General features: G+C 45.7%; 1 protein-coding gene across 1 annotated transcript in view; it reads left to right on the top strand.

The window, feature by feature from the left end:
- Positions 1-17,250, top strand: part of ppm1lb (protein phosphatase, Mg2+/Mn2+ dependent, 1Lb) — a 42,458-nt gene that overhangs the window by 15,982 nt on the left and 9,226 nt on the right. Inside the window, exon 2 of the mRNA XM_027027412.3 lies at positions 17,046-17,220. Within this exon, the coding sequence (XP_026883213.1) occupies positions 17,046-17,220 (175 nt within the window). The remainder of the gene's footprint in view (positions 1-17,045; positions 17,221-17,250) is intronic.

The following is a 17,250-nucleotide window of genomic DNA, read 5'->3' as shown; positions in this document are numbered from 1 at the left end:
TAAGAGAAAGTATTAGTTTGACTTGAAATATTGAATGTTTTGTGTTTTCCAACCTAAATGCATCTGCGCCAAGTTCTGAGCTTATGGCCTTGTGTGTTAAGACAGGTGTTTACTGCAGGTCTTTACAGTGGGTGACATCTTTATATTCAGTTGATTTACTATTTCAGCAACATGGATCATTGCTGGTTTATTAAATAATGACCGTATTTATATAAACATGAATTCATATGGGGAATCGTGTGTTTAGTAAATGGTTTAGTAAAGATAGTGGGTCCTTTTTCAATCACATGCCTAACACACAAAACTTTTACCATATAACCCATTTGTAAATACATCAAGGACTTCAGTAACACTAAATAAATCTTAATCAAACATGTTTTATTGAGTTAGTTGGATCTGAGAAACTTTGGACAGGGAAGACTCAAATTTGCAAATATCAATCATTGTCCTAATTATTACTGGCGTGAACTAGCGTGTAGCTGAGGGCGGGGCCTTGTGAGGGCGTGGCGGGACTGACAGTGTCTGTTCCATCCTAACGTACGAGCTTCTGTAAACCAGATGCCCTTGTGCAGATCAAGGCATATGGGCTCTATGTAAATGTGACTGCTCCATATGGAGTGTGTGCGTGTGCATGGTGTGGGAATAGATTAACGTTAAGGAGGTGCCTTCCATCATCCTAAAGTAACCCTCTCGTCATGATGCGGTCATGCAGGTTGTGGCTTATGTGTGTTATTGGGTGTGTGTGCATCCCCTTTTAAAAGGAAGATTAAACGGAAAGGGAAGCAAGTGTAAAGCTGGGAGCAGGAGATAAACATCTGATTGCTCATGGCTTCCAGCCAGACCTGATTAGTCAAACAGCAAATGATTGATAAGGGGCTTGATCCAGTTATTTATAGTCTGCTTCATCCTTTCTGCCTCGGGATTACTGTTCCCTAGAAATCCCAGCGGAGACTACGGCAAGTGAACGGGGGCGTGCGGAGGGGGTTCAGAGGAAAGAAATGGATTTATTAAAGCTTTCCTCCATTGCACTTGTATCCCTGCCTCTGAGTCCAGGGCATGTGTGAAGACGGAGACCCAGCTGTGGTTTCAGGTAGTGTCAGTTAAGTGTGCAGCAGAGTGCTCAGGTGTGTTCAGGTTTGCAGCAGAGTGCTGAGGTGTGCTGCAGAGTGCTCAGGTGTGTTCAGGTTTGCAGCAGAGTGCTGAGGTGTGCAGAGGTGTGCTGCAGAGGGCTCAAGTCTGCCAACACCGAGTACAAGGGTTATTAATTATGCAGGCCAAAACCAAAATGGCCACCCCTCTACCACACTAGTGCAACTCGAGCTGATTTCATGGTAAGCAGAATGCCTCATGCAGTGTGTGTCTGTGCGTGTGTGTCTGTGCGTGTGTGTGTGTGTGTCTGTGTCTAGAGGTGTCTTGTCTTTAGAAGTGTGTGCATTGAAGGGGGATTTTCTTTCAATAAAGTTGTTTCAGAAGAAATCACTGTTCAGTATTGTCTGAAATGTATCAGACTACCAACACCTCCTGAATACAGAAATATGATTCCTGCTAGTTGGCCCAAATAGCTTTTCTCACAGCGGAGACGAAAGGCTAATTTAAATGGATAAATGCAAGCCAGGGTATGAATATGCGACGATTTATGACGCATATGCGAGAGGAATATGAATATTCACTCTTCTCCCTGGCAGTAAATGGCAGGAGAGGGAGGAGCAGCTCCAGAATGCTAATGAGCCTCACTGGGCTTGCGTTCCCTGTAAACTCGTGACATTTCTGCCTTTAGGTCTCTGTCCCTTGTTCTAGTTTACTGTGGTCTTGCCTAAGGAGGGGTGTTCTTTCTCTTGGAGGGGTTTTTCTTGGTCAGCATGGTGTGAAAAATTCTTTACGCGGTCCGTGTGGGTGCTTCAGGCTGGAGGAACGTTCGAGCTTGGTCTGCAGCGTCCAGGCCTCGTTTCAGACAACGACTCGCTAATTCTGCTGCCCGATGAAGCCCAAAAAGTTTCCAAGTGTGGCCCTGCTTAGCATGGCAAAAGTGCACTCAAAGGCTCGACTACTGGTTCAAATCCCAGCTGCGCAATGTGCCGTCAGTGACTGGGCCTGCCTGAGACCATAGTTTTATTCTCGCTCTTTTATTATTTCTGGACATTCAGCCCGGAGACTTAAATCATATTAAGGCACTTAACACCACCCCGTCAACAGAAGCTTTGGAAGATATGCTTGCAGGCCTCGTACGTATCGGACATGTCACTGGGCCTCTCAGACTGGTGGTGTTTGGTCTGTTATTGAAGAGAAGCTTTGGATATTGGTACTGGGAGAAAACCAGACAAGGATTCCGAAAGTAATTCTTCATGGTTAGTGACCAAACTTGTTTTACAGAAAAGAATGTACTCTGGAAAACGACCAAGGTTAGAACGATTCATAGCTTCACCTGCTCTATAGACGACAGGCAGATGGGTTCCATAGGAGCTGTCTGAGAAAATGTTTTATGGAAAGATTATTATTATTATTATTATAAAGCCTCTGTGTTACTGATACAAAATAAGCAATTGAAACCAGGTGGTTAAGACTTTGTGAACAGCACTCTCTTTCTAGAATGTTCTTTGCTTTCTCAAACCAGTTAGGAAAGAGGCAATCGTGACAGAAGGTTCATAAAGTTCGATCTTAAATGTACCTTTTCTTTCTCTGTGTTTTCTGTATCTTTTATTTTTCTGTCTTCCTCTTTCACTCCCTTGGTGTCTCAGATGAGACCACGCTGTTCTAGTAACGGCGGGTGGATCCTCAGCTCTGTTCCTCTCAGGTTGAACACTTCAGTAGACTTTTTTCTCTCTCCCTAATTGCCTCCACTCGTAATTTGTCATCAACTTAAACCCTTTCCTTTCCTTTCTTCCATTTTATTGATCCTCTCATCCTGTCAGAGAGGAACTCCACTACTGTTATAATCTCCATCTCTCACTCACTGGTGCGCAGGCTCAGCCTAGGTGTTGTTTAAGCTTGGTAATACAACACCGTCTAAAAGGGTAATGACCTTTTCCGAGTGTCGTTTGCATGCTTGCAGAACTGTACTGCCTTGATTCTGTTCCACTGTTTTCCTGTTTTTCCATTAAACACGATACAGTATCTTAAATACACCAGCAAGCAATGGACGGACAGATGAACGCTGTCGGTTATACGGCGTTCTAGTACTGAATCGTGTACGTTTTTGGTCTGATGGTGGCCTGTGAGTCATTGCTTTCAAATGACCTTTCTTTGAGTCTCATCAGACTACATTGTCATCTGTCCCCATTCTGAAGAAACGACGCTAATCAGTGTCGGACGAGAGGACGGCCTGTCAATCATTTTAAAGGTTTGTTTTTGTCTTTATGCACTAAAACAAAACAAGTTCATGTCTCCTCCCAGCCAATAGTGGTTTGTTTGTTGGTGACCTACTACAGTAGAGAAATCACGGGGAGGAAGCCAAATAAATATGAATAAAACAGGGGTGGAAGAACTGTGGGAATTGTGAAGATATGCTGCCTTTCTATGGCTTGTGCAGCGCGCTGGTCCTCTGGTGAGTTTGGCCTGAGTCGCCGAGACATGTAAAAATAGTCAGAGGTGAGTGCTGAGGTTCACGCAGCACGCTGCATTTTTAATCGAGACCCGAGGCCAGACTGGTGAAGGATAAACACCCTCCCTGCCATGTTCCTTCTACTGTTTTAACTCTCACTTTGCCTTTATCATCATCTACCTGCTACTGGAGGTCTGTTTTTACCCACCTGAGGAAGTCCTCAGGGCCGTCCAGTCTCTCAGGTGTGCTGAGGGTGGGACTCTGGGATTCGCTGAGGCTGCGTTGTGTAGATGCTGACTCGTGTGTTTATGCTTTTTTTTTTTTTTTTTTAGAGAGGAGGAAAAATAAAAGCATGCTGCGTCATGTGACACAGCTAGGCTCCTGTACAGTATCCCATGCTTCCATACTGCAAAGCCCGATAAACGTACTGGCTTTAATGGCGGGGTGATTCAACGTAACGTTGTCGTGGCCAGCGCAAGCCAGCGCAACTTTTGTTTGTTTTGGTGTTTGGCCATCGTTCCAAATAAATTGTATATTGCAGCTGAGTACATCCTCGTTAGCCATTCGAAACACCAGATTCGAAGTGCCGTTTTAAGTGTTCATCCGGAGCCCTGTACTGCACCTGCACCAATGACGTTCTGCTCACAGTTTGGCCATCTGTCAGGTTCGGACCACATGCGTGCTGCATCTGGGTCATTTTGGGCGGCAGAACTTGCTCTAACGAGAAGCGTCGCTGACAGCCCCAGGAGCCTCATGTATTTGTACCACGCCAGCATTGTGTGTGTGTGTGTGTGTGTGTGTGTGTGTGTGTGTGTGTGTGTGTGTGTGTGTGTGTGTGTGTGTGTGTGTGTGTGAGAGAGAGAGAAGGGCAAGCAATACAAGTCTGGTAACATCCCTTCAGCGCAGCTCAGAGGCCCTGCACATGTAACTTGCCCACCAGTGAGCTAGGCAAAGAAGCGCCTCTCAACCCACACACGCCTGAAACCGTTACAGACCCTGGACACCTTGAGACAGGTGTCCTGGCAGCTGGGATAGACCAAGACTGTCTAAGACAGAGCACTGACATAGAAGGTAACCCATGACATGTGCATGACATCATATAGGCTACAGGTATAATCACACACCTACAAATCATGAAGTGTAGCCATCGAGGTGTATGTGAAAGGTGTGCATTTGTAATAGAGTGTGCAGGAGTGAAATATACATGTGTATTTTGTAGTGTGAAGCTCCTGGCTGGTCACTGTGTGGAGCGTTCTGAGGTCTCTGGAGCGCCTGTGATCTCTCATTACGTTACATGTATTATTAGACTGGTTAAATTGGGCTCTGGGGCCTGTGTCCCTGTCTGCACTCTGAAATTAACTTTGTTCCAGTCCAGCAAGGAGCCGTTTGAGGGGCACGTTACCCTGTGCGATCCATGGATGTATGTCTACACGTCTTTATCGGTGTAATCACTAATATATTCAAACATACTTTATCTTTGTTTTTTTCTAGATAGATATGAAGTCATTGGTCTCTTTTAGGCTAGAGTATGCTAAACATTGCTGTGGTGGAGAGAGTAGCCGTACACGTGAATGTATTGCTTCCAACTGTCTAAAAATAACATTTTTATCTTTGTACTTTGAGCCAATCCAATTTGTGCAGTATTTAATTATGACACTGTAGAATCAATAAAGTGTAAAAATCAAATCAAATCTTGAGATCTGAATTGAAAATCATATCAAACCTGAAACTACGTGTATCGCTACACTAATACAGGCTGCGTGACGACTCGAGTGCCGTAGGTCACAAATGGAGTAGGATGCACAAACGTCTCTTGACGCAGACCGACAGTTTATCGACACGAGACACGAGCGATAAACAACGACTGCGCTCGCACGTAACAAGCCAGTGCGGCGTGACGCAAACGATGGACAGCGAGGACATAAACACGACCATGAAACGCGCAACTTGCACAGCGACCATGAACGTAAACGCTAGCGTTGACACCTACATAAACACTGACCGACAAAAAACGACACACACACACACACACACAGGGGTTTAAATGCGCACATAATGATGCAATCATGTTCAGGCGGTAACAAGGGGGTGCGATCACAGAGAACAAGTCGTCAGATTACTCCCACTGCACGTGAAGAGTGGTAAGGGGAGTGTACCATTACAGGGGGCTGTACCCAGTCCAGCTATGTTCTCTCGCTGCTCCCTTTCAAATGAAACTGTGTGTGTGTGTCTGTGTCTGTGTCTGTGTCTGTGTGTGAGTGCGTGTGTGTGTGTGTGTGTGTGTGTGTACGCTTGCTTACCCCAGTACTTCACTTCACTTGACAAACTGTCAGAACTCCAGCACTGACAGATTCCTGCAGCCTAACTCCAGTGCCACAGAGCAGATGTGGGAGAAAGACGCATCGCGTCCGGGTAATACCCAGTGGCCCTTGCGCTACACCCTGGCCATTGAACATAGTGAGTTGTCTCATCTGTGCTGAGCATCTTTGGCAATTCGTCGTAACTTATGAGTACGGAGCTCTGAAGTCCACGCATACGGACTGGTCTGTGGTTAAGGAGGTGAGGGAGAGGTACACCCTGGACACGTAGGTCCTCTCTGACGAAGACATTTTCACACTGCCCGGGAGGCCATGATGCGTCATTGTGTGATTCAGTGTGTAGGGAATCACTCTGCCACGTACATGACTAATGAATCCTCTGTTGAGGATTGCTTGGTATGAGATATAATGTTATTACTTGTGGCATAAAGGTTTTAAAAGGGCTAATGGATTACGAATAAACTACCAAACAGTATGTGAAGGTGGGTCAGGGCAATACGAAGTGGGCCGGCTTAAATGAAAATGCTTTCATGTGCAGTGTGGAGTATAAAGGTCAGTATAACCAAGCATGACTTTGACTCTGTTTGTCTTTCTTGTTTTATCACATGTCACACTGGCCACGTGATGTATGCTCTCTCTCTCTCGCTCTCTCTCGCTCTCTCTCTCTCTCTCTCTCGGACAGATGGAGACAGAGTAAGGTTGTACATGTAATGTCCTCATACTTTTTATATTGGAATGAGTAATCCTAACAGAAGGGCTGGATCTACCTGGACAGCAGGTTCCCCACTCATGCCCCCCTCCCCCCATGGCCCCGCCCCTTCCACCACCAGCAGTATGGCAGTGTGTCTTTTAGTTTCGTGTGTCCTGGAAAAATGTATGAAGTGCATATGGGCCAGTAAATGGGTGTGTGTCTCGGTTTGTTTGTGTGTGTCTGGATGCTGGGCTCTGCACTGGCCCTGACATTGTTCTGCCATTACTTTGGCCAGTGATGACCACGCTCAACCTAAATTTGAACGTGGGTTTGCAAAGCAAAGTGTGTGTTCTGTGTTCTCTTTTGCCCATGCAGAGGGTGCAGGGTGCAGCTTCTGCCTTCAAAGGCACAGTTACAGCGAGGATATAGTCCCACATGCAAGCCTTCACCCCTCGCTTAAACATTTGTTCAGGTTATGGCTCTGTAGAATGCCAGTGGTGCTTGTTAGGGTGCTCTTTAGGGCTCTGGGGCTTCTCAGTTAAGTGTTACACTGGCACCACTGTTGGAGGGTTAGATTGAGCTAAATGTACGCTGAATATCTTAACTCTGAACACACCGAGGCTGCTTATCCTCTCCTTACTGAGTTTTCCTCTAAACCACGGGACCTCCTCAGCAGGGCATGCTGGCCTGGTTGTTCTGTTGAATCCCACACCTCCCCTTTCACACCACGATTGGCTAAGATGCTTCGAATTACTACAGTGGATCATCTGCACAATTGAAGCCTGGAAGTGCAGGAGCAATCGTTTCCCTGGAGACCTGGAGGGAGGGTTATAGATGCATGGATACATATTCACTCTCTGAGGGGGTCACACTGATTGATTATACCAGTACTTCCAGTACATGCACGCAAACTTTAGCTGGGCCCCACATTCTCTAACCTGTCTGCTGCTCATTTGGAACCGACGCAGTTTCTGTCAAACGAGAGAGACTGAGAGAGAGAGTGAGTGAGTGAAAGGAAGAGACTGTGTGTGGGCTTGTGGATCACTAACATGAGATGACCAAGTTGATGGCTTTCTTGTATTAAAAAAAAAAAATCAATTGCATTCTTTCAGTGTACGTGTTATTCAGGAAAGGTTTATTGTGATGTGACTGGCTATGTGTCCAGTGTGAGACACCTCCTACTTGTCCACTGGCTACATCTGCATCACGGAGGACCTGCACAGGATGGACGCACACGGCCCAGAGGAACACGAGATGGACCCATGCTCATGCTCCAGAGAGTTTTTCCTCGCCACGGCTGCCCTTGGCTCGGCTCACCGGGGGCTTGGACTCGGATGCGTGGAAAGCTGCTTTGTGACAACGGCTGTCGTAAAAAGTGCCGTATAAATGAATTCGGCGTTGACTTCGACCCACAAGCCCCTTCACAGTCACTTTTGCATTTCCGACCATCAAGGACAGCCACCGCTTGGGATTTCTTGACCTCCTTGAAGACGCCGCTGCATTGCCTCCTCGTCCGAGAACGTCTTCCCTCTTTTCTTGCTGTTTTGTGAGTTTTGGGTGACTGCTTGTTCACACGTGAGCCTATTTCTGCCACATTCTTTGCTTTCTCTGATGTTTCATCGTTACGACGAGGAAGCACGCTGCCTCTCTATGCGCATCCATCGCCACAACATGCAGCGTCTCCGCATCTTTCCATGGGTTGGAGGGGGGGAGTAGCTTCCGGACCAATTTCAGCTCTCTCTCTCACTCATTATCTCTTCCTCTGTCTCACTTATAATGGTATCATTTCTCTTTGAGACATGTGGCTTGCTCTTGATGAGTTTGATAGTATCACATCTTTGCTACTGCTACCTCTCTCTCTCTCCTTTCCTCTCCATTTCTTTTCAAAGCAACCTCCTCCACTCTCCAGATCTGCATACTCTCTCCAAGCGACTACAGTTCACTAAGCCTGGGTTGTGAATAATACGCAGGCTGTCATTGTGTGTGTGTGTGTGTGTGTGTGTGTGTGTGTGTGTGTGTGTGTGTGTGTGTGTGTGTGTGTGTGTGTGTTATCAGCACCTGACAGACATACTTGGGGGGGCAAAAACACTTCCGTCATCTCCCCCGGCTCTGCACCTTGCTTTTAGACACACACACACACACACGGTTGTTCTGCCAGGCTCAGATAGCACCAGTAGCTGCATTAATTGACACCGGAGCTAAAGAGATGTGTCATGCCAGAGCACTGGGACAGGTGGGCCTCGGGAGAAACTACCCCAGGTAGAGGTGTCCGCCACTGGGCACGTCCGTTGGAGTGTCTCCCTCCCTGAGAGCTGCAGTGGAGCTACTCTCCAGGGTCAGGTGGCGTCGTCAGGTATGAGTGACGCCTGAACTGGCACCAGCCAACTTCTTAAAGAGTACAATAAACTGCTTCCAAACACAGCTGTGACCTTTCTGTCTCTGAAGTTAAAAAGAAATTAGAAAAAACTGAGAACATGTCCCAGAATTCTCTGCTTGGACAGCTGACGGAGTGTATCAACTTGACTTTTTTAATTTAAAGTCTGGCTCCTGTTTTTGCATTAAACGCTGCAAAGTGAAGTTCTGGAGTTGTTGGCATAATGTTGACAGCCAATCTCAAGCTTTTCTGCTTTCACTCATGCTTGCGCGCTCTCTCTCCCTCTCAGTGACGTTTGTCTGTCTCTCTCTCTGGACCCCACCACCCTTCCTTTTAGTTGCCCCTGATTCTTCCAGCGCCCCCTGCTGTGTGGTTAGACAGACATGCTGAGTACTGCTGGGTTCTTTTTACCCCCTCTGGTGAGGGGCCACTCTGGCTTATTCCCCCAGCCCTGCGAGACGACATGCTCCTCTGATCGGATGGTCGGAGAGAGAGCTCATCCAGCCAGGCCTTTCCGACGTCCGTGCTGAAAACCCGCGCAGAGGATCGGAAACGTTTGGATGGTTTGCTGCCAGTAGCCAGAGAGCATCACGGCTAATCACTAGTCTTGTTTCCGCAGACTTTGGTTTGGGCTTCCGTGATGTCTGTTCCGAGCACGTGGCTATGCGTAGGGGGGCACACGCAGGTTGCCAAGGGGGATTTATGGTGCGCCTGTCACTAGGAACGAAGCAGAGTAGCGGCTGAACCAGGGTTTGCTGGATCTATCCATGTCTTAATGAAGGGGAGGAAATGGGGAGAAAATCACTGTACCCAGATCAGGGTAAAGACTGGATTTATTTAAGTTTGGTCCTCTGAGCTACAACACAACATATTTTTGTAATTTTCTGTATGTGTATTCTAAGCCTCACTGTCTGTATTTCACTGGATTGGCTTGTAATATGTACTGAACATCCAAGAAGCCCCAAGGGTGACATTTGTAACGTATTCATGTAAATATCTCTTGCTAAATGTTTTACGGTAATCAAATTAATAAACACCTTATTACCCAAAGAATCTTTTATTTTTCAAAGATGAATATCTTCACTAATTTTCACCAACTCTTTGTTTGTGGGTAATATTAAAAGTTCACATTTATTAATATCTATTACATCTAGTTATTTGGTGCTTTTTAAAAGAAAAAGTGAGTGCCTCAGGTCTTGCTAAATATTCAGAGCTGAAATACCCACTTTAAGATATTTTGACTCTATAATTTCACAAGAAGGGTCATTCCAATCTCCTTTAAATATTTTTATGAGAAAATGTTTATATTCATCGTCGATCCATAAAAAAATGAAAGATGTTATATTATGCCATAATTCAATAAGTTTTGGAAAATAGTTTTTCATAATTTTCATTGGCTATAATATTACATTCTATGGTTTTATTTCATAGGTAGATATTTGTACTATATTGATTTCAAGATTTTCTGTCTCTGTGTGATGCCTACTGAACCTGGTTTTCGTGAGGGTCAAGAAACAAATTACAGCTTGTAAGCAAATTAATCCAACTACAACTAATTTCTAATCCCACCAGAAACAGGTTTGTGTTGATTTCAGAACAGATTGCTACATACCACAAAGTACACAAAAGCGTGTAGTCCAGATGAATGTCACTATTGAGCAATTTGATACACAGTGGACCCACAGTAACACAAGAAGCCCTGCTGTACTGGGCAAAAAACCCTCAAGATGAGGGAAACGGTCACATGACAGCCTACATTAATGGATAAATTCATCTTCCAGGTTGGGCTGAGTTAGCAGCAGACAAAGAAGTACTGAAGTTGCGAAGTGGTTGTTCAGACTTGACTGACAATGCCAGTGTTTTTGCAGCAGTAGTGCTGTTTGTTTGGTGAGGGAGAGATTTCTCCAGAGAGTGTTGTGCATAGTGATGTGTACAGTGTGAGATTTCTCCAGACAGTGTTGTGTATAGTGATGGGTACAGTGTGTGAGATTTCTCCAGACAGTGTTGTGTATAGTGATGTGTACAGTGTGAGATTTCTCCAGACAGTGTTGTGTATAGTGATGTGTACAGTGTGTGAGATTTCTCCAGACAGTGTTGTGTATAGTGATGTGTACAGTGTGTGAGATTTCTCCAGACAGTGTTGTGTATAGTGATGTGTACAGTGTGAGATTTCTCCAGACAGTGTTGTGTATAGTGATGTGTACAGTGTGAGATTTCTCCAGACAGTGTTGTGTATAGTGATGTGTACAATGTGTGAGATTTCTCCAGACAGTGTTGTGTATAGTGATGTGTACAGTGTGAGATTTCTCCAGACAGTGTTGTGTATAGTGATGTGTACAGTGTGTGAGATTTCTCCAGACAGTGTTGTGTATAGTGATGTGTACAGTGTGTGAGATTTCTCCAGACAGTGTTGTGTATAGTGATGTGTACAGTGTGTGAGATTTCTCCAGACAGTGTTGTGTATAGTGATGTGTACAGTGTGTGAGATTTCTCCAGACAGTGTTGTGTATAGTGATGTGTACAGTGTGAGATTTCTCCAGACAGTGTTGTGTATAGTGATGTGTACAGTGTGTGAGATTTCTCCAGACAGTGTTGTGTATAGTGATGTGTACAGTGTGAGATTTCTCCAGACAGTGTTGTGTATAGTGATGTGTACAGTGTGTGAGATTTCTCCAGACAGTGTTGTGTATAGTGATGTGTACAGTGTGTGAGATTTCTCCAGACAGTGTTGTGTATAGTGATGTGTACAGTGTGTGAGATTTCTCCAGACAGTGTTGTGTATAGTGATGTGTACAGTGTGTGAGATTTCTCCAGACAGTGTTGTGTATAGTGATGTGTACAGTGTGTGAGATTTCTCCAGACAGTGTTGTGTATAGTGATGTGTACAGTGTGAGATTTCTCCAGACAGTGTTGGGTATAGTGATGTGTACAGTGTGAGATTTCTCCAGACAGTGTTGTGTATAGTGATGTGTACAGTGTGTGAGATTTCTCCAGACAGTGTTGGGTATAGTGATGTGTACAGTGTGTGAGATTTCTCCAGACAGTGTTGGGTATAGTGATGTGTACAGTGTGAGATTTCTCCAGACAGTGTTGGGTATAGTGATGTGTACAGTGTGTGAGATTTCTCCATTGTTGATCTCTTCAACTTGCATCTCACTTTTTGTTTGTCAGCTTCAATAAAATGTAATATTTTTAATATTTCATAATCCTTTGACTTTGTCCAAGTGTAAGATAATTATTTACAGAAAATTATTAAATGTAATATAAAATATTTCATTTTTATTTACTGACAATCACTTTTAACACTTTCCAATAAAGTTTAAATGAAATTGGACTAATCCTTCTTGGGAAATAAACAGAATCTCTCAAAGTGGGTTTTTTGGCTCTGATATTTAGATCTGTGATGTTCAGTTTTTTAATGCAAATAACTTCTAGATGTGATTAAACTATATTAATACTACAAAGAAAGTGAAAACTAGTGGAGATATTAATATTCGAAAATGAAAGATTCTCTGTTTGGGTAAAAACAAAATGATTTGTGTTTATTAATTTGATTACTGTATAAGATCTTAGCAACCAATATTTTCATGAATACATGTTAGAAATCACCCTCAGGGTTGCTTGGATGCTCAGTATACATTTCAACCCAATCCAAAGAAAAGTGAGGCTTAGAATACACATACAAATAATTACAAACGTGTTGAATTGTAGCTCAGAGGAACAAACAGAAGTTAATAAGTGAAACTGTATTGAGTAGAGTATTTTTGAAGAAAATCCATGACACAGACTTGGAGGTTTAGATGAGCTGGAATGACTCAGTTAACTACAAACTCATTTGTTAAAAGGGCTCCTACACTGTGATGAATTTCTACAACTCCAGTTACTTATCGTCTGTAGTCCTTAGTGGCAGCCTCTGGAGACATGTCTCAGACACTCTACCCAGAGAGCAGAGAATGGTTGAACTCTTGGACAGTTACACAGTGTTCTATCTTCCTCCGGCAAGAGGAGACTTGTGTGTTTGTGCAGTGAGCTTCTGTCTGTAGTCCTCCCAGAATGTTGGGGGGGTGGTTTGTTTGTTTGTTTGTTTTTTTTAATTCTTGTTCTACAGTGATGTTCTGCTGGCCTTAGCCCCGCCTCGTCCCTCTGGGTTGGACGAGCAGGTGGCTATGCTCAGTCCGGGTCCCAGGTGCTGGAATGGGCTTGCGGGCCAGCCGGTGGGTGAGGAAGGTCTTGGACCCTTCTGCGAGAGTGGTGTGCGCTCACGGGCTTCTCAGCGGTGGGCGATGGTTCTGCAGACAGCAGCATGGAGGCGGCACCCTGTGTGTGGGACCCAGACGCCATGACACATGACGACCTGATGAGAGAAGCACAGCAGTGTGACTTCTCCTAATGAAATGAGGCGTTATATTCTCTCCCTCTCTCTCTCTCTCCCCTCTCTGTCTTATGAACACCCCTGCACACACCCACACACACACACACACACTTGCTCAGTGTCATTCTCCCGCAGAAGGACACGAGATGCATGGAGCACATCCTCTTTCCATTCTGTCCTCTACAGTGGCCGTCAGGTGACGCATTGCCTTTGATTAGATTTCAAGAAGCTTATTTACATGATTGAAAGGGCCAGTTCTCAAGTTGTGTGTGTGTGTGTGTGTGTGTGTGTGTCCGTCCTCATTCACAGCGAATAACACCACACTCCCCCATCACATAGCTGCCAAGCATTAAAGTTTGCACTTGTATGCAGAGATCTCACTTAGCTCAGCACCTCAGCTTTGAACGTAACTATCTTCTAATGTGTCTTAGTACTGTTTTATTATTCAAGCCAAGCGCCAGTATCTTTTAGAGGCCCCCTGGGAGCTTAAAGGTGTAAACAGAAGATGGCTTCTTTTTTATTTGACGTCATTAATTAAACACTGTGGCATTATCGCTATTAATGTGTGGCATGGACTCCTCATTAGAGTTATGAAGTCAGTAAACTGGTTCACCTGATGGTACTTAAGCATCAGACTGAGCAAACTTTACAGGGAATATCTGTGTGCTTCTCAGGGCTGGAAGGAAGGAAGCAGGTGTAGACTCACCTGCACATTTGAACAGGAACTCAGGATACGTTTCCTGTGTCTGTCTGTCTGTCTCTGCTAACGAAGTTTGGGGCGAGATGACGCGCACACGGCTTTCCGACTATGGTCCCGAGGCTTGGCCAACGGCCAGTGCCCTTCTAGGATTACACAGATGTGCCTGAATACTGACAACCTTCTGAAGCTTCTCAACCTCACAATTGCCACTTCAGTCACAGCCCTAGTGACTCTCTTTCTCTCTCTCTCTCTCCCTCCCTCTCTCTCTCTCCCTCTCTCTCTCCCTCCCCCTCTCTCTCTCTCTCTCTCTCTCTCTCCCTCCCTCTCTCTCTCTCCCCCTCACTCTCTCCCTCACTCTCTCTCTCTCTCTCCCTCCCTCTCTCTCTCCCTCTCTCTCTCTCTCTCCCTCTCTCCCTCCCTCTCTCTCTCTCCCCCTCACTCTCTCCCTCACTCTCTCTCTCCCTCCCCCTCCCTCTCTCTCCCTCACTCTCTCTCTCTCTCCCTCCCCCTCCCTCACTCTCTCTCTCTCTCCCTCCCTCTCTCTCTCTCCCTCTCTCTCTCCCTCTCTCTCTCTCTCTCTCCCTCTCTCTCTGTCTCTCTCTCTCTCTCTCTCTCTCTCTCTCTCTCTCTCCCTCTCTCTCTGTCTCTCCCTCTCTCTCTCCCTCTCTCTCCCTCTCTCTGTCCTTCTCCTGCTCTGCAGAGTCATATCTCAGCATCCTGACACATCTGTGTTGTGGTGATTGTTCTTTCAGCTGCTGCCTTCCTCACCCTCGCACCGCTTCCTGTCTATCCTTCCTCACCCTCGCACCGCTTCCTGTCTATCCTTCCTCACCCTCGCACCGCTTCCTGTCTATCCTTCCTCACCCTCGCACCGCTTCCTGTCTATCCTTCCTCACCCTCGCACCGCTTCCTGTCTATCCTTCCTCACCCTCGCACCGCTTCCTGTCTATCCTTCCTCACCCTCGCACCGCTTCCTGTCTATCCTTCCTCACCCTCGCACCGCTTCCTGTCTATCCTTCCTCACCCTCGCACCGCTTCCTGTCTATCCTTCCTCACAATTGTCAAGATAGTCGCTGAAAACATCCAATCAAAGATTGTTGTCCGGGGGGTGGGTGTGTTCATCATCAGCACCTCGATATCAGTCATTTAGGTTTAATCTGATCTATACCTGACTCAGTGGCTCCTATCTAACTGTTATCTGTTAACCTTCTCGGAAGAATGAGAAGACCTGGTCCTATATTAGTAGTAATAGTCACCTACAGAACTTAACTGAAGGTAACACACCCAGAAAAAGACTAGTATTCAGGTGGAACTCTGGGTATTAAAATGGAATTGTGTAGTTTGGCTGAATAGAATCAGTATCCAAGTTTCTGGTAGAGCCAGTTATAAATGAAGTACTTCCCCCTCTACATACATGTATTACAGGAGCTCATATTACAAACGGTCATATTATAGTCAAAGATATTACATATATATAGTCATATTACAGACATGAACATTACATACAATCGTATTGCAGACGTGTGTGATACTTGTTCTTCCGTAGTCGTACGTCTCTCTCTCGCTCTCTCAGCGGAGGCCGTGGTTGGCTGCAGTCCTCTTATACACCGACACCCTGCGAGTCTCTGGGCTTCTGTTTTGTAGCGACCTTTCAGTCTGCTCTGGCCGGCAGCCTCGTATGTCTCACCTTTTGCCCTTTTGTGGACAGCTCTCCTGCGTTAGCTGAGGTTTGGTCACATTCCTGTGCTCTCATTCTGCCCTACATATAGAGTTAGCGAACCAGCATCTCCACTGCAGCAAACGCGAGCTGTTCGGTTTGTTAGGGTTACATGACTCTCCAGGTTTACAGCTAACGTTCGCTGTGACGTCAGACTGACAGAGAGCTTATTCATTCTGCAACTGCACTTGTAAGTAGTGTTTGTGAGTACTTATGAATATATTATAAACTGATGTTTGACTCTACAGGCATTTGTATATACACACATACACAAAAAAGCAGACGTTACCTGCCTTGTGTTTAAAATGGCTCATTTCGGCTCATTTCTGAAGCATGTCCACATATGTCACAGCTGTGTTGGGGGCAAAGCACATTAACATCTGACTGAACAAGGACCAATGACCTGTGCTACAGTTATAGAGTAGAGGGACCCTACAGAGTGTGTGTACACAAGAGCATCATGGTTGCGACTGCTGTCCTTTGAGTTGGTGCTGTGGTCAGTGTTGGCAAGTGGAGCTTCTCAGTGTAGGAACTGAAGTTGGCAGGAAGTCTGGCAAAGTACAGTCTGCCTGTGGTCCTTTTTTGGCAGGGGCTGTTGTCATGGCACATGCTGCTGTTCACATGACCCGAACATCTCCAGTGTCACTCTCCAATACAGCACACAGCAGAGGTTCTTATCCACCAATCAGAAGACAGTTTAGTGTGAGACCGCCCACTGCTTGGCTGCAGGTGGCTGGTACAGATGTCCGTTGTTCATACCTCCACTGGCGGGTAAAGAGTAGGAGGGCAACCTCCTGGGAGTTTACGGGTCAACAGAGCCAAGAACTCTGAGGGGTGAGAGTGTGTGAATGTGGGGGTGGAGGAGGTGGGTCTCACACAGCAAAGACGGAACAAGAAATAACAATTGCAACATATTATTATTATTATTATTATTATTATTTAACAAACAATAACGGAATAAAATGTAAAAAACTAACTGAAACGTGAAAAGTCATTATACCCTGTCAAGCCTATTTGTCACAACCTGCTGGGGGGGGCCAGTCTGACCTCTAAGGGAGGGGGGGCCAGTCTGACCTTTAATGGGAAAGGGATCCTGTTTCATCATATTGGATGATTGGATGATTTCTCCAGCTCAGGCTAGATTGGCGTGCGTGTGTGTGTGTGTGTGTGTGTGTGTGTGTGTGTGAGGGAGAGAGAGAGAATGTGATTTAATTTGTGCTGTAACCTTAAGGCATCAGAACCTTAGCAATCAACAATATCTCTCTCTCACTCTTTCTCTCCCTCTCCCTCTCTCTCTCTCCATCTCTCACACTTTCACTCTCTCTCTTGCTCCAGGCGGCTGCAGAATATGCCAAAACCCACCTGCCGGAGGTTTTGAAGCAGCAGTTGCAGACCTATGAGAAGGAGAAAGAGAACAGTCTCCTGTCCTACCAGACCATCCTGGAGCAGCAGGTGCTCAGCGTGGACAGAGAGATCCTGGAGAAACTGTCTGCCTCCTATGATGAAGCAGGTGAGAGGAGAGGAGGAGTGAGCGGTAGCA

This window comes from Electrophorus electricus, chromosome 11 (genome assembly GCF_041902795.1).
Source record: "Electrophorus electricus isolate QZ-2024a chromosome 11, ASM4190279v1, whole genome shotgun sequence".
NCBI lineage: Eukaryota > Metazoa > Chordata > Actinopteri > Gymnotiformes > Gymnotidae > Electrophorus > Electrophorus electricus.
The sequence above is the reverse complement of the archived record's forward strand: the minus strand, read 5'-3'. Positions and strand labels throughout refer to the sequence as shown.